We start from the raw sequence: 18,329 nt of genomic DNA, 5'->3' as shown, positions 1-18,329 counted from the left end.
CAGTTTGCATTCATGATCAATATATGATCTCAGCTGTAAGTTTCTATGAAAGTTGTATTTTGTCAGGTTGTGATCGTCCCGTAAGGCCTCAAATCTGAGCACAATATTTCTATGAGTAAGAGAGAGGAATGTCGTAAGGCCATAGGATATCCATGCTTCAAAGTTAGAGTCGTGTCTGTTTGGAATAAAATCCGAGTCGAAAGCAACCCACCTGAAGATTTTTAGCATTTTGTGTATCCCACAGATGTTGATTACCTTCTGCCAAACTTGGAGGGTGTGGGTTAACCAGGGGTTCCCCAGCTTTTCCAGCCGGCACATTAGACCCTTATCTGCCATTACAGCTTGTAGGGGGAATCGGTCCAACAGGCTGGACTCCAGTTCCTTCCACCTAGCCGTGTATGTTTTGTTACACCAATATAAGAGGGGGGTTATTTGAGCGACATAATAGTAATTCCTGAGGCAGGGGAGACCCAGTCCTCCCTTTTCCTTGGGGAGCTGGAGGGTAGCATATTTAATCCTTGGCTTTCGGCCCTGCCAGATAAATCTGGAGATCCATTTGTCCCACTCAATAAATTGGTAATCGCTCACTTCTATTGGCAAGTTTCTAAAAAGATAAAGCAGTCTGGGGAGCGTGTCCATCTTGATTGCGGTTACCCGGGAGCTGAGACGCATAAAGGGGACCAGATTCCATCTGTGCAAATCAGCTTTTATACTTGCAGATATTGGCTCGTAGTTTGCCTGAAAGAGCAGCGAGAGGTCCGCAGTCAAATATATTCCCAGGTACTTAATTTTCTCATTATCCCGATTTACTGTAAATTTGAGTAGAGATGTGTAATATTCTCCTAATGTTGTCAGTTGTTTGTCTATAGTGAATGAAACCAGTCTGATCTAAATCGATGAGGTCAGGTAAAAACTTCTCCAGTCTACGAGCAAGAATAGAAGTAAACAGTTTGTAATCCAAGTTAAGGACACTGATTGGTCGATAGTTTCCACATTCTCGTTTATCTTTCCCCTCTTTTGGGATAATTGAAATAGTTGCCTCCCTCCAGGAGGGTGGGATTTCTCCCTCCTGTAGGATGTAGTTAAATGACTTCAGCAATGTGGGGACTAGATCTGCCCTCAGGGTGCGATACCACTGAGAACTGAACCCGTCCGGCCCAACTGCCTTACCTGGTTTTAATCTGGAAAAAGCATTAATTTCTTCCACTAAAATGGGATGTGTTAGAAGCTCATTTTTGAGAGACGGGAGTGAAGGTAATTCTAGAGAGCTAAGAAAGGCATCAGTACAATTCTCCTCCGTAGCATTGGGCTGTGAGTACAGCTCCCTAAAGAAGGTCTCAAAACATTTCTGAATGTCTTCTAATTTTGATTCCAGAATATTAGTCTTGGGGTCCTTGATTTGGTATATCGTACTTTCCTCTAGTTGTTTGCGTTATTTATGTGCCAGATATTTTGCAGATTTCCCTCCTGTCTCATAGTATTTTTGCCTCAAAAAAATTAAGTTATTTTGGGCCTCCTGGGTGTAAATATCATTAATTTCATCCTGTATTTTCCTGATATCCTGCTTCACAGTAGGATTTGCGGTGTTTATGTCTTCCTATTCTTTCAACTTTAAATTTGCCTGTAGTTCTGCTAATTTTTGCCCTTTGATTCTCTTTAAGTGGGAGGCGATAGAAATTAATGTACCTCTCATTACCGCTTTGAGCGTATCCCAAAGAATAGCTGGAGATACCTCTCCTGTGTCATTAACATCTAGAAATTCTTTAATGTCTACCTTTAATTTGGAAACTATGGCAGGATCATTAAGGTGCGATAACAATTTCCACAGTGTGGTACATTTTTTCCTAGCCACCTGCAAAGATAGAGAGATAGGACTGTGGTCAGATAGATCTCTTGTTAATATGTCACAGTCTTTGACCCTAAACCTATCAACTTTAAACATAAAAAAGTAGTCCAGCCTTGCATACACTTTAAAGGAACCAGAGTAATGAGTGAAATTTCTGGTAGATGCGTAGCGGTCCCTCCATACATCTATTATCCCCATCTCTACCATATAGGAATTGACTTTTCTAGTAAGTGCTGTTACCTGGTTGGTTGGGGAGGAGGAGTCTAGTTTAGGGTCAAGTCTAAAGTTAAAACCCCCCCACAGACAACTATCCCCTGAGAATCCACCAATAAATCAAACCTATTCCTATAGAATAGCCAATCGCTCCCGGGGGGAGCATAAACATTTAAAATTGTGATTTCAGACCCCTCTATCCTTTCTGTTATTCTAACCAATCTGCCTTCCTCGTCACAGAGTTCTTAGATATGTTCATAGTTAAGTGTACCAGAGATAAGTGTAGCCACACCCCTCTTGTGTTTGGACTTAACGGAAGAGGAGAATACATATTTAAAACCCTTTCTTTTCAATCTCAAGTGATCTACTTGGTTCATGTGTGTCTCCTGAAGGAATGCAATCTGGGCCTTCTCCTTCCTTAGTTTGGACAGTATCTTATTCATCTTAATCACGTTCAGAACCCCGTTAACATTAAAAGAGATTACTTTCACTGACTCACTTCCCATAAAGATATATTAAGTTACCACAGCGCATAAACTCAATAGCAGCAGGCAACCCCCTCTTAAAACAGTAACAAGTGAAAAAAGTTAGGAATGAACTGAAAACATTTGAACATAACTGGAGCTTGAAAGCTCCTAAGCTGGCTTCTGACAGTGGAGCACTTCCACTGACACCCTCACAACTTGAAGGGAAACCCCTTATTACTCCCTGAGTTAGGGGGCTTTCCACTGCGACGTCACTCACAGCACGAGAAGCCCCACCCATTTTAGCTCGACAGTAACCATATTTCACCATGTTGTCCATAGCTAATACATAACATTAAATTCGTTCTCTTCACGTCTGTATACTTGCAGCTTCTCTCTATATCCCGCAGCTCCTCGGATCTGACGCGGACGCCGACCACCAACTCCCCGCCACAGCGGGCATCTTTGTAGTTTTTCTCTGGGGGTTGCCGGTGGTGTAATCACCTTTACCGGCAGGCCCCGACTCGCCAGGTCAGCCGTTGCCTCCTCCACCGTGTTGTAGGTTTTCACTCCTTCTTCGAAAAAAACCTTAAGGCGCGCTGAGTAGAGGGTCCTAAACCGTACATTCTTCTCTTTTAGGACCTTTCGTGCCTCTGCATACTCCTTCCTCATAGCCATGATCTCAGGGGGGTAATCGTGGTCGAGGTTGATCTTGCTGGAATTCAGCATAAAACCTTTCTTTTGCCAAGCAAGCCTCAGCACTTCTTCTTTAACCGTGAAGCACAGGAATTTTACCAGGATCGATCTGGGTTGGGAGCCGTCCGGAGGGAGTAATGATAACGCTCTGTGTGCTCTCTGAATTTGTAACGGTGTTGATGGTGGGATGGCGAGATTCTCCCGGAGTAGCTTCTCCACAAAGTGGGCCATAGATGGAGCTCCCGATTCTTCTCCCTCCGGCACCCTGTACAGTCAGAGCGACTCCCTCCTCGAGTAAGCCTCCAGTGATGTTAGTTTTGTTTGAAACTTTTCCTGCATGCTTTCTTCCATTTGCGCAACATCTCTAAAGTTAGAAATATCCTGTCTCAGAGTGACGCTGAAAAACTAGTTCATGCATTTATTACTTCCAGGCTGGACTATTGTAATTCGTTATTATCAGGATGTCCAAAAAACTCCCTGAAAAGCCTTCAGTTAATCCAAAATGCTGCAGCAAGAGTACTGACAGGGACTAGAAAGAGAGAGCAGATTTCTCCTGTATTGGCTTCCCTTCATTGGCTTCCTGTTAAATCCAGAATTGAATTCAAAATCCTGCTCCTCACATACAAGATCTTAAATAATCAGGCCCCATCTTATCTTAATGACCTTGTAGTACCATATCACCCCATTAGAGCACTTCGCTCTCACACTGCAGGCCTACTTGTTGTTCCTAGAGTATTTGAAAGTAGAATGGGAGGCAGAGCCTTCAGTTTTCAGGCCCCTCTTCTGTGGAACCAGCTTCCAGTTTGGATTCAGGAGACAGATACTATCTCTACTTTCAAGATTAATCTCATATTTCCATTAAAAGTGTTGAATTTGACTGTTTGATGTTCTTTATGATCTCTGGCACCAGTTCATCTGTAGGCTGAGCTCAGTCCATCTATTTAGTGAAATGATGTTTAAAGGTCTCCTTGTTCTGTGAGCGTGCACAGATCCTGAAGCAGAAAGCCTGGGTTAACAGAGAAATGATCATCACTGTGATGATGCTCATCATCTCTGACTGGGATTTGAGGTTTTGTCAAAGCAGCAAAGAAAGCCTGGCTATGTTGGACTGGGTGTGGAAGCAGCTCCCAGTTTGAGTTCAGGAGACAGACGCCCTCTCTACTTTGAAGATCAGCTTCAAACTTTCCTTTTTGCTAAAGCATATAGTTAGGACTGGACCAGGTGACCCTGAATCCTCCCTTAGTTATGCTGCAATAGACGTAGGCTGCCGGGGATTCCCATGATGCATTGAGTTTTTCCTTTCCAGTCACCTTTCTCACTCACTATGTGTTAACAGACCTCTCTGCATTCAATCATATGTGTTATTAACCTCTGTCTCTCTTCCACAGCATGTCTTTATCCTGTCTTCCTTCTCTCACTCCAACCAATCACAGCAAATGGCCCCGCCCCTCCCTGAGCCTGGTTCTGCCAGAGGTTTCTTTCTGTTAAAAGGGAGTTTTTCCTTCCCACTGTCGCCAAAGTGCTTGTTCATAGGGGGTCATATGATTGTTGGGTTTTTCTCTGTATTTATGAAGTGCCTTGAGGTGACTTTTGTTGTGATTTGGCGCTATATAAATAACATTGAATTGCATTGTTAGTATCTCAGACAAAATCTCGTCTGTGTTCTGGAGCTTATCTTTGTGTTCTGCAACCCTGGTTTCCACATCATTAAGCCGCGCATTGGCTTTATCCAACTCACCCCTTATTTCCACCAGTTGCGCTTTCGTGTCTTTTCGAAATTCTTTCACCTCTTTCCCAACGCCTCTCAGTTCTTTCAGTATCAGCGTCAAACTTGCTGGGTCAACCTCATCTTCTGTCCCAGAATCCTCGCGGCTAGGAGTGGGAGAGTGGCCTCGGCTAGCCCTATAGGGGCTAACGTTAGCCCCTTCTGTTAGCTGCACATTGCCATCTTCCACGTTTTCAAACGTTAACTTCTTAGCTATTTTGTTCTTTCTGGACATCATTTAAACCCCTTTTTCCTCTTTATGTGCACTTAGATAGTGTATTAATTTACTTGGGGCAGTTTTAATAAGTTTCAGTCGAGAGCTCTCGTACTAGGTGTCCATCCCCACGAGCGCCGGAACCGGAAGCCTTGAATAAAATGTTTAATTGGTTCATTTAAAAAAAACAACATGTCAATTGATCTGACCTCAGAGTATTTAGTTTACAGTTTAAACTTTGTAGTCCAGCAGACAGAATCTTCACTCCTGAATCCTGCACATTTTTGATACTCAGGTCCAGCTCTGTCAGAGTAGAGGACTGAGAGCTGAGCATTGAGGACACAGCTTCACAGTTTTCCGCTAGAAGTTCACAGACGTTGAGTCTGAAAATGAAAACATGAACAAAGACTGATGTTAAAGTGTAATCAGGGTGCAATAACTAATCTTATATTTTAAGAATCCTTGTTGTTTTATGCTGAGCAGATGTGGTACGAAACAACAGTAAATTGATCAAGTTTACCTCTACTGTTTAAATTGCTGGATTTATTTTCTCAGTTAAAAACAAAACAAAACAAACAAACAAAAGAAAAAAGAATACAAATCGGTCAGACCTCAGAATATTCAGTTTGGCGTGTGGACTCTCCACTGCAGCAGACAGAAGCTTTACTGCTGAAGCCTTCAGGCTGTCGGTACTCAAGTCCAGCTCTCTCAGACTACAGGACTGGGAGCTGACCACTGACAACAAATCTGTACAGTCTTTCTCTGACAGGTTACAGCTGCTCAGCCTGAAAAAAATAACAAGAACAACAAAACAATAATATTTATTATCAAATAAAATCTCTTTATATGTTGAATCTAAGTTAATTCTAATATGTGTGATTACTGTAAATGTAGTTATAAATAATGTATCACATCCTGGACTCTCGTTTCATTTTCTGTCTAAAAGCTGCTTTGGCTCATTCCCCTTTAAAGCCCCGCTCTCCCTAACTTTATTTTGATTGGATGATTTCATAAAGCACGCTGAAGGGCAGTAGCCAGTTATCATGAGCTCCATCTCCTCAACCTTCTGGTTTAGAAATTATAAGAAACTGTATACCTCATAAAAACCCGTCTTGATCCATGCTCAATCATCCAGGTTAGTAAATCCTAAAAGTTGATTCTGTTCATCTGGACGTAGCGCTTTCAGTGGGAGAAACATTTCGTCACTCATCCAGGTGACTTCGTCAGTCTCAGCTGACTTCTGGTTTCCAACCCTATAAAAAGTACATTTGCATAATGACTGAAACCAGCCCACTGAAGGAACAATAAGGCTGGGAGGTCAGTTCCTTGACCATTAGGTTTGAGTCATTATGCAGATGTACTCTTTATAAGATTGGGGAAAGCTGCAGTCAGCTGAGCCTGAAGAAGTCATCTTGATGAGTGACAAAATGTTTCTCCCGCTGAGAGCGCTACGTCCAGATGAACAGAATCAAACTTTGGGGGCTCATAAAATCATGATTAGAAATCTTCTCAGATGTATTTTTACATTTTAGATCCACAGCAACAAAGTTCACAGCAGGATGTCTCTGTTCAGTAATTATTATGCCCATTACCTGCAAACTGTGAGGTACGCAGGTAATGTCAGGTAAACACTAGCTGTCTGAAACTGTTCCTGTTAAATGTGTGTATAAAGGAAATAAGCTGAAATACAGAGACTGGATGGATCTGTGCTTTGACTTTGACACCAAAAATTTCTTCCTGTTAAAACGGAGTTTTTCCTTCCCACTGTCGCCAAAGTGTTTGCTCATAGGGGGTCATATGATTGTTGGGTTTTTCTCTGTATCTATTACTGTATGATCTACTGTACATTATAAAGCGCATTGAGGTGACTGTTGTGATTTGGTGCTATATAAATAAAATTGAATTGAATTGAATTACATCCCATTTCAGGTACCTAGAACCTGAACCTTCTCTGGAAACCTGGGACGCTGGCGGGTTTCTCTTGCTTACCTATCTGCTCATCCTCTTTCTTTCTGCTCGCATGATGATTTCCTGGTTGAGTTTGTAAAGACTTTTGCTCAGGACCTTCTTGCTGTGCGGCAACAGTGCTAACCACCGTCCGCTGTATGTTTTTCAGTCATTAAATCAAACCATGAAAGATCAGCTTGCTTCTCGTGATGAACCTGTCTGTTTTCGATTCCACACCAGGGTCTGCCCACTGGAAAGTTCAGGGATAAGGGTGGAGGATACTCACACAAACATAAAAACCCAGATTGCAACTCCAACTCTCTGTTCTAGTTAACCAGACCTTTCAGGCTCTTGTTCAATTAGAACCTCATGGAGTCTGAGTTAGCGAGACAGTTAAACATCCCTCTATGCCCCCTTAATCCGCCCATTCCCACTAAGTCATTAAATAACCGAGTGTCCCCTCACATAACTCAGCGCACAGAGCCTGTCACCCCTGGCAATCACAAGAAAACACTTACCTTTTTTGCTTTTCATGCACCTCACAAACCACTCATACTCGGGTTTCCTTGGCTAGAATTACATAACCCCCACTTAGACTGGTCAGGTCAGAGGGTAATCAGTTAGAGTCTGTTCTGTCATTCAAATTGCCTTGTTTCTGCCCGTCCACCGGAACCTGTGGAACCATCAACCAACACTGAGACTGTTTTAGATCTCTCCTCTGTCCCCACCAAATGTCATGATCTTCAGGAAGTATTTAGCAAAAGTAAAGCGCTTTCACTGCCACCTCACAAACCACAGGACAGCACCATAGAACTACTCTCTGGCTCCACCCGGCCTTCTAGCTGGCTGTATAACCTGCTTAGACCTGAGTGTGCGGCTATGGAAAAGTACATTAAGGAATCCCTCGGTGCAGGCATAATCCAACGATTGTCATCTCAAGTTGGAACTTCTTTTTTGTGGGGAAAAAGGATGGCTCTCTCTGGCCATGCATTTACTTCAGGGGCCTCAGTGATATTACCATCAAGAATAAGTACCTATTACCTCATTAGCTCTGCTTTCAGGCCATTTCACAGTGCCACTGGGTTTACAAAACCCCACATCCGCAACGCTTACCACTTTTTCCAGATCAATCAGGGAGACAAGTGGAAGACCGTTTTAAACATGCCATTGGGGGACTACGAGTATTTGGTCATGCCGCCTGGGTTAACTAATGCTCCCGCAATGTTTCAAGATTAGTTAACGATGTCCTCCGGGAATTCCTTGACAGGTTCGTATTGGTGTATCTGAATGATATCCTAATTTTTCCCAAAACCTGTGAGGAACATCAGTCTCATGTCCATGCTATTTTTCCAACGTTTGCTGGAGAATAAACCTTATGTCAAAGCAAAAAAGTGTGAATTCCATTCCTCATCAATAACTTTTTTCAGTTACATTTTGGCACGGGGGCAGGTGAAGACGGATCTGGCAAAAGTGAAAGCTTTAACAGAGTGGCCTACCCCTTGTACCCATTGTAGATTCAAGAAGCATCTCCAATGGGTTTTGGGAATAGCAAATTTTTATAGACTGTTCATTTTCAACTATAGTCAGGTAGCTGCACCACTCAAGTCTCAACATGCATCTGGTCCCCCAAAGCTGAAACTGCATTCACCAAACTGAAGTATCTGTTCACCACGGCACCTTTTTGGTTCACCCTGATCACAGTTATCATTGCAAAGGTGGACACATCAGAAATTGGAGAAGGGAGAGGTAAATGATGCCAAGTGAAAGAGAATGCTTTGGGGGGGGGTCATGCTGCTGTCATGGTCTGTGTGAGCGGCGGTGGTTTCCCACTAGACTCTGGTTTCTGCCTTTGGGTGAAGCCTGGTCAGCCTGTCCACTGTCCATACCTGACAGTAATCCACTAGGCTGAATATAACATCAGCACTCCCAATAACTCTGCTAACCTCCTAATCCTCGGATCATCTACTCACCCTTGCAGTTCAGTCACGTTTTCCTGGATGCTGGTCTTCTTGATTCACTCACAGCCACATTAATGCCTTTCGTCTCTTAGACTTACTGGACCACTTGGCCTGGATTCAAAGCTAACAAGTACTCACCCAGACCTCACCACCTGCCTTCCCCAAGTTGCTTTCCGACTGCTGACAAGTAAATGGTAAATGGACTGATTCTTATATAGCGTTTTTCTACTCTCACGGAGTACTCACAGCGCTCTATACAACATGCCACATCCACCCAATCACACCCATTCTCACAAACACTTTATCTGAACTTAGTGCTTTCTAAGTACATTCACGCACATTCATACTCTGATGGATGCATCGGAGAGCAAGTTGGGGTTAGTATCTTGCCCAAGGATACTTGACATGCAGACTGGAGGAGCCAGGGATCGAACCACCAACCTTCCGATCAGTAGGTCAGATCAGACCAGCTTTACCTCCTGAGCTACAGAAACCCCAAATAAGACATTGAAGATAACCTCGTTCACTTACTGTAACCTCCACCAGTGATCTTTCTGATGCTGCTCTACCTCTGTTACAGTGACTCAGATTACCATCAACCAAGACCCATTTCCGGAAACCTACCACAGAGCCCACTTCATGCTCACAGCTTCAAGTGCTTGACTTCCGCCATAGTTCACAGTTCATGTTAAAAAATTCCAAGTGTCAAGTTCCTGTGTGTAAATAAAGCCTTCACGTCTAGTAATATTCAGTTCCTTCACCTTTGTCTGTATTTTGGGTTCACCATGTTGTTCTGGCCACACCGAGGTAACAGATTTATATTTGAAAAACAGAGAGACATGGGGGATTGCAATAAAGATGAGACACAAACCAGACCTTAAAATAAGAACATCTGAAAACGATGTAGGTGCAGTCTGGTAGCTCAAGTATTTGCTTTAAAAAACAGAGCTAGACTCCTGGTTGTTGGAGACAAGTGAACAACTTGAGGATAATAAACCTGTCAGAGGGGCTGAAGGATCAGAGCTCATGTTCTTATAGGCTGGATCTGGATTGTGCTTTGATTCGAGTTGAAGACAAAAATATTTCAGAAATGCTGACATGTCCTGCTGGAGAGAAATATTTAAAGTATCATGACTATTTTAGTGACTATTTTTTAATTTTTCTAAAGTGGTAGTGTTCTTTGAACTGAGCACCTCTGATTTATTTCCCATGATTTTAAGAATGAAGCGATGAGTTCATGTTTACTTACAGAGCTTTGTTGGAGGCTTTGACCACTGGCAGCAGCCTCAGAAGAGCCTCCTCTGAAGCAGAGTATTTCTTCAGGTCAAACACATCCAGATCTTCTTCTGATGACAGTAAGATGAAGACCAGAGCTGACCACTGAGCAGGAGACAGTTTATCTGTGGAGAGACTTCCTGATCTCAGGGACTGTTGGATCTCCTCCACTAGAGAACGATCATTCAGTTCATTCAGACAGTGGATCAGATTGATGCTTTTCTCTGCAGACAGATTCTCACTGAGCTTCTTCTTGATGTACTGGACTGTTTTCTGATTGGTCTGTGAGCTACTTCCTGTCTGTGTCAGCAGACCTCGTAGGAGAGTCTGATTGGTCTGCAATGAAAGACCCAGGAGGAAGCGGAGGAACAAGTCCAGGTGTCCATTTGGACTCTGTAAGGCCTTGTTCACAGCACTCTGGTAGAAGTGTTTCTCTGCAGATTCTCCTGTGTTAGACTTCTTGGGGGTTGTTTGTTCTTCCAGCAGATTGAGCCCAGAGTTGATGAAGGTCCGATGGACATGAAGAGCAGCCAGAAACTCCTGAACACTCAGATGGATGAAGCAGAACACCTTGTCCTGGTACAGTCCTCTCTCCTCTTTAAAGATCTGTGTGAACACTCCTGAGTACACTGAGGCTGCTCTGATATCGATGCCACACTCTGTCAGGTCTGATTCATAGAAGATCAGGTTTCCTTTCTGCAGCTGATCAAAAGCCAGTTTTCCCAGAGACTCCATCATCTTCCTGCTCTCAGGACTCCAGTGTGGATCTGTCTCAGCTCCTCCATCATACTTGACCTTCTTCACTTTGGCCTGAACCACCAGGAAGTGGATGTACATCTCAGTCAGGGTGTTGGGCAGCTGTCCTCCCTCTCTGGTTTCCAGCACATCCTCCAGAACTGTAGCAGTGATCCAGCAGAAGACTGGGATGTGACACATGATGTGGAGGCTTCGTGATGTCTTGATGTGGGAGATGATGCTGCTGGCCTGTGTAGAATTAGGAGGGGATGTTTTTCTCATTATCATTTAATATTTTAATATGTCATTATTAGTTCATTAGAAGTATATAACCAGCTTTGCATTAAGCATAAATTGAAGTTTTTGATCTTATATTATTCTTTGCATTACAGTGATGGTGATAACTTTAATTTGATCTTTCTTACAGGTATCAGAATAATAACATGATTTTCCATTGCAGATGTAACCATGATCATTCCATACACATTGCAGTTTGTTGCTCATTCTAGAGTTGTGCTCAAGGTAATTAAAGGTTAAAAGCTACAGCCAGCGCGAGTCTGGCTGATCTATGGAGGGCAAAGGCTTTGAGCTTGGAAGGCCGCACGCGCTTACACAGCACTTATAAGATGTCATTCTTGGTGATTTTGTGCTTAGTCATGTTTTAATATGTTTTAAGTAGAAGTAGCTGATCCAGCAATATTCATTTAATATTATATACTTGATTTAGAGCAATACACACTGATGGTCTTAATAAATGAAAGAGTCCTTGTAGCTGCCATGTTGTGTCTCAGCAGGGTACAGACGGTTCCAGGAGAAGGGGGGCAGTTAGCATCTGCCCTCGGGAAGGAGACAATGTTATTCTTTGTGTTAAATAAAAGTGTCAACATTGATTGTATTACACCTGTCACTACGCATGAGGGGGCGTTCTAATACCCTGATTTCATAAAACTATGGAAATGTGTTTTTTGAGATGAGATCTGAGACTGTCTGCATACAGTGTCCATCTCCCACGTGTGTGATCATTAAATCATCGTTTGACTCAACCCGACCGGACCAGTGTTGTTATTGTGGGTTTTTCCTCTGGTGTCCATCTCCAATATTTTTGAACCATAACATTTTGGGGGCTCGTCCTGTGGTATTGGGGTGGACGTGCGAGGTGTGGACGGTCTGAGGTTGTCGAGCGGACAGGCACGGACCAGGGATCTGATGTGAGTGAGCTTCCCGGGTGCATCTAAAAGGTAAGGCACTGCCTGTTGAGTTGATTCCCAAATTGTGCCAAATTGGGCTGCATTAAATTAAAAGTTTGCTCACTGACGTTGCTGGTGGGTGTCTGTTTTGATTTTGATGAGAATCACCGTGTGTTATGCAGTTAAAGTTGTTTAAGAGTATTTAATGAAGTTGAAGAAATATGAAACTGTTCCAGAAGTAACAGAGAATGTTGGGTTTGAGTCCCTGGATATTGAGCTGAAGGCTCAGGTAGTTTGGTAGGGAAATTAGGACAGAAACTGTTCCAGAAGTAACAGATACTGTTTAATAGTTTTACAAATTAGGACAGAAACTGTTCCCAGAAGTAACAGAGACTGTTTAATTGGTCGTAAAAAAGTTATCTTTCTTCGGTAGGACCCGTTATGGTAAAATTTTACAAAATCGGTTAGGTTAAAATTATTATAGGACGGCAGCCCAGAAGTCTGCTAAGAAGCACATAGCCCGGGGGTTACGCCCCCTCCTGGCCGTGGACGCGCGGTCTTGACCTGTCGGCGAACAGGGGTAGTTCAGTTTTGGTTTAACTGTGGGGTACAGGGCATCCCGAAATAAGCTAGGAGTTACCGAGACTCCTCATCGTTTGAAACGGTGTCATGTGCTTGTTTGGACAAAGTTAAATTGAGTTAGGGATTTAGAAGTTAGGTCAGAAACTGTTCCCAGAAGTGACAGATACTGTTTGATTGATTACAAAAAAGTGAAACTTTCTTCGGTTGGACCCGTTAATTTAAATTTGTCGAAATTTGTTAGGTGCTGAATTTGTCATGTCTGTCAGTGGTTGTAAATATAAGACGTCTTTGTGATATAAAATAGAGTTTTGTCTGAGCTTTGTGTGACCCTGTGTGTGATGAGAGCGCAGCTGCAGCGCTGAGAGCTATTTTTAGACGGTGTGAACATGCAAATGAGTGTGTGGCTGGGAGGAGAACAGAGCTTTTCACTTCCTGCCCAGAGTGTGTGTGAGCCTTAGAAGCAGAAGGCCTTTTATTGCTGAAAGTTTGTAAATATGCTGCTGGTTTTGATGTTATAACAATGTCAATAGTTTTTGATTTAAAAAGAGTGGTTTAAATAATTTTCAGACACACCTTGCAAATGTGCTTATAATGAGTTGGCACTCGGCCTTTGAAGGTCAGAAGCTTCGTTCGGCGTGACTGTCCGGATTGATAAAGTGTAATAAATGCTTTGAGTGCAGAGGGTTAAATGCAAACAAGCTTACAAACACATAGGTTATGATCAGAATAGGTCCCTAGAAGGCTTTTGAATGTTTTAAACCAAGTGGGAACCACTAGAACGTTATTTGTTAATCACAGTTGATTTATGTAATGTAAAAAGCATTTAAGACTGAGTAACTTCAGTTTTTGAGGAGCATAAGAGAGTGTTCCTAGATCAGAGTAAGCTGCTGTAAGTCAATTGAAAACAATTTAATTAAATCTTAAACATTTTATACTGATAACACAATTGATTTTAATCCATATCTTTAAATAAGTAAAGTTCATGAAGTTTTCTGAGCTGCCATGACACAGAGAAAGTGGAGTGTTTCACCCTGAAAGGATGAAATGATGCTCTGCCTTTGTTGTCAAGTTCAAACATAGGCCTTAAATAAATATGAGCCACTAATAAGCGTGACATAATTAATAATTTCAAACAATAAAGCACATTGGGTGAGTGACCCAGATAACAATAATTTATGAGCACGCAATAAAGTGGACCTGTTAGAACCCCTTTTGACATTTGTCCCTTCAACAATAAATGATTATATTGTGTCCCATGCACTAAACAGTCCCATTTAATACTGTTAAATCGTTGTTTAAATAGAATAAGCAAACATGTCTGTGCTTTATTTTGCAACCTGTAAATGTCACATAGTGACTGAGGAAGGTGTTTCACCTTATGAGATGACAGTGTGGTCCGTGATTGAGCTGCATGAGCTAAATGCCTATATACAACGTTGCCTATTTTTATTTCAAGGCTTAAAGGAGATGACTGAGCATGAAAATGATCCAAATTGGGAGCCCACAGAGGCCGCCCACTTTGCTCAGGCTAAGATAGAGTCGGTACTAGACGGTTTTGATTTTGATATGCTTGCTTGGGAAATAATATAATTATCTGTGGAGATGTCTCCAAGCGATTAGTAGATTTAAAGGAGACAAATGTGTGCTTGAGAGTGCGTGGTTGAAATTGTGTGCGTGGGTGTGTGTTTGAAAGGCTTTGAAACATAGATTTGATTTGAATAAAGCTAATCACAGTATTATGGTTTGGCATTGAAGTAGAGCGAGCTATACAGCTAATTATTGAGGAGTTTGGATTTAATTGGTCCATTGCTCCCTCGCTCGGTAAACAACACAGTGAATTTGTTAGTTTGTGAGCAAACATGATATTGCTTTGGAGCAATTTTCTGTGAAAAATTTAAGGCTGTGTGAATGCATTTGAGCTGTGTTATTGTTTTGTGCCCCAAAGTTAACATGCAGTGTGTATGAGTTTATAACATTTATGTTACAGAGTGAAAAGTAATTATTAAAAGTGAATAATGAAAGAGGCTTGGTTAAGTCTTGACACACTGCGTTGGCTGTGTGTCTTACCAAGCAGATTACAAGGAGACAGTGACCCTGGGAGGAGCGAAAGTATTTCTGAAAGCTAACAGGCAGACATTGCGGAGTGATCCAGAAGGAGGAGCCGTAAAACGTCACAAAAAAGGGAGGTAAGCTTGTGTTTTAGGATAATGGCTGACGGCCCGAACACGACACCTACTGGGCACAGAGGCTATAAGCCTCTAAAGGAGCAGCAGCAACAGTTAAAAAAAGCTATTCGCTTAGCTTCCCCTGGATCAACAAAGTTAGCTGAGAAGGAAGCCAAAGCAATGGAAGCTGAGCTAAACAAGTTTATTGCTTCCCAACAGAGAGGGCTGGATGACAAAATAGCCCTAAGTCTTGTGCTCAAAATAGAAGGAGAGAGATGTGAGCAGCAATTGGAACAACTACAAGCCGAGGCAGAGAAACGTTCAATTAACTGGAAGATTAAACAACAAATCAAGAAACTACAGCAAACTCATGCAAAGTGTTGCAAGTGGATGTTCTTGTGGAATGGAGCATCTTCCTGGATGGAGGAGGATGACACACCTGAAACAGAAGATATGGAAAGCATAATGGAGGCTTTGAAACAACTGAAAGACCAAAATAAGAAGCTGGAAGACCAAATGAAGAACTGGATTCCAAAACCAGGAGATGCTAACAAGTATCACACAGCAGAGATTCTTCCTTGGGCCACATTAACATCTAATGCCGTAGGACGACAATATGTCATGCCTGTAATGACCCTCAGAGGAGGACAAGTTCAAGGCCCCGATGGACAGACGGCAGTGGTTGTAGGAGGAGTAGCTGATGTTGAATACACCAGAGCACCACGGGTGTTTCATAATGAAGGGCCTATGACAGTTAAATGTCAGTCCCTGAATGGGGAAGGGAAAGAGATAACATCAGCCGCAGAGGAAGGCTTGCCTTTGCCTTCTAGTTCACATGAGAGAGGAGACAGGCCAAAAGCCGAAGCATCAAGAGAGAGCCTGCCAGACCAGACTGGAGAAGCGGATTGGACCCCAACAAACGAGGAAATGATTTCACCGGTGGAAAGGATGGCACAACCGGCTTTCATCGGACTGCCAACACCAGCAAGAGAAGAGCAGGCCCAAACCAGGTCAAAACACTCCAAAGCAATGGCCAAGTCAGACACATGGGCAGGAGAAGTATTCGGACGAATGCTGGAAGCCCCGCAAGGGCTATTGGAAGTATTAAATACACTGAAGACCGTAAAGGACAAAATGACCAAAAGCATGGCAGAAGAGGAGAGTGACAATGATTCATCTACCACAGAGGAGGAAGAAGATGATGAAGATAACGACAGAGGAGGAGTCGCGTCAGAACCAAGTATAGCCAGGAATCTTAGGTCAAGACAGGTGAAAAAAGAGCAGGGACAGAGAAGGCCTATTTTTAAGAGTTCAAAAGGCAAGGGAAAATTGGGACAGTGTAAAACTGTGACCAAAGCAGAAAAAGCTGCGGGTACTCATTATAATTTGCCTTTAGTGGCTGGTGCAAAAAATGAACCAGTGTACCGCGCATACAAAGTAAGAGATTTGGAGGCATTAGTTAAACAGCTTCCACCTATAACTGGGGGAGGAGCAAGGTGGTTGCGTGAATTAGGCAGACTAACAGAAGGAGAGGAGCTTGCGATTGGCGATTTTCGCGCCATTTCTGCGCGGTGTATGCTCGGTGGTGGGCTAGCAGATGTAGAGGCTATAGCTCGCACAACTCGCCATGCAAATGATTTGCCTTACCATGAAGTGCAATGTGCTTTGTCTGACGCAGTCCGTGAAAAGTACCCAACCCCTAATACAGGAGCCATACCTAAAATAATTTGGGACCCCCAAAACACACCTAGAGAGTTTTTAGAAAAAGCCAGAGATCAGTGGTTGTTAGAAACAGGTACCCATCCGGGTAGAGAAGGTGAGCATCGGGCATGGTTTCGCTCAGCGGTGCTGGCAGGGCTGCCAAACCAGGTCACAGAAGATTTACAGAAAAACCCAGATTTTGCCGTAGCAGATTCGGTGCAGTGGGAAAGACACGTCTCACATCGTTTGCAGCTGGAGCAGGACAGGGCGAACAAGCAGAAAAAAGAGTTGGAGGAGGCACAAGCGTCTCTACTCAAATTACAGTTGGTGGAGGCCAGAAACAAAGCCAGCGAAAAGAAAAAAGAGGAAAAAGAAAAAACAGAAAAAATTATGATAGTTGCGACCCAGCCTGGTCCTGGGCCTGAATGGCCAGATAGTGGCCCGGGTCCATGCACTAATGACGGATGGCCCGCCAATGCACCAAGGCAGAACCAACCCACAGGGAATTGGGGAACCGGTGGATCGTACAGAGGGCGTGGTGGCTCAGCGGGGGGAGTACAAAGAGCTCGTGACACGGGGAATCTCAGCAGTGTGCCTTGGAATGTCTGTTGGAGGTGTGGAGCAGAGGGTCATTGGAGCAGAAATTGCCCAGAACGTCGTCAGAACTATCAAAGACGAGGCTACCAATCCCAGGCACGTGGAGCTCCGAGAGCAAGAGATGGCTCTAGGGGAGCATATCAGGCCCCAAACCCGAGTGCAGCACCAGCCGCGCAGTATCCAGTGGCTGACTGGAGGGAGGACCAGTACTGAAGGGACCCGGAGGGACCAAACAGTATGGTGCTGGCAGATCCCATGCTGTTAATGACTATAGAAGGGACAGAATTGCCCTTCTTGGTAGACACTGGAGCAACATATTCAACCTTGAGAGTAGCACCAGACAGTGCAACGTTGTCCTGCCACACAGTGAACGTGGTGGGTTTTTCCGGGATCCCGACAACTCTGCCAGTGACTGACCCAGCTTTGACAAAGCTGGGCAAGCAGACTTTGAAACACAACTATGTGGTGTCATCGCAAGCGCCAGTAAATCTTATGGGCAGGGACCTGCTCGTGAAGTTGGGCGCCACAATCACATGTTCAGCAGATGGATTATCTGTGACTCTGCCAGGGGGCCAGCATTTTCCGTGCCTGGGAACAAGTTCAAAGACTCAATATCTGCTCCAAGACTGTGAAAGAGCAAAAGTCAATATCTACTGGGGGAGACTAGTGGAAGAGGATGTTCTGAGGCAATTTCAGCTGTGGAGACCCTGGATAATGAGCTTGGCAGTTTACTCCCCTCCGCGTGACCCTTACCACGTTACCCTGTTTTATGATAAAGAGAATGACGACACCTATCGTGAATTATTTCAATCTGATCTTGAAGGTCAGACGTGGAATGTGCAAACACATGACATCTACATCGGACCAGAAGGTGTAGCCGCGGCTGTGAAATTAACTGATGAACAACTGCCTTGGTACAATGTGGAAGAAAATTCAACCCCTCACATTACATTGGCGGTCCACCAAGGTCATGGTGCAGGTGAT

General features: G+C 43.5%; 2 protein-coding genes across 2 annotated transcripts in view; both read right to left on the bottom strand.

The window, feature by feature from the left end:
- Positions 1-17,363, bottom strand: part of LOC143416072 (protein NLRC3-like) — a 35,756-nt gene extending 18,393 nt beyond the window's left edge. Inside the window, exons 1-3 of the mRNA XM_076881445.1 lie at positions 10,353-17,363; positions 5,810-5,983; positions 5,408-5,581 (exon numbers count right to left, since the gene is read on the bottom strand). Of these exons, the coding sequence (XP_076737560.1) occupies positions 5,408-5,581; positions 5,810-5,983; positions 10,353-11,401 (1,397 nt within the window). The 5' untranslated portion in view covers positions 11,402-17,363. The remainder of the gene's footprint in view (positions 1-5,407; positions 5,582-5,809; positions 5,984-10,352) is intronic.
- LOC112432846 (protein NLRC3) overlaps positions 1-18,329 on the bottom strand; it is a 154,899-nt gene that overhangs the window by 108,948 nt on the left and 27,622 nt on the right. The gene's annotated exons all lie outside the window — the stretch shown is intronic.

Source organism: Maylandia zebra, unplaced genomic scaffold, assembly GCF_041146795.1.
Source record: "Maylandia zebra isolate NMK-2024a unplaced genomic scaffold, Mzebra_GT3a scaffold11, whole genome shotgun sequence".
NCBI lineage: Eukaryota > Metazoa > Chordata > Actinopteri > Cichliformes > Cichlidae > Maylandia > Maylandia zebra.
This window is presented reverse-complemented; position numbering and strand designations above follow the sequence as displayed.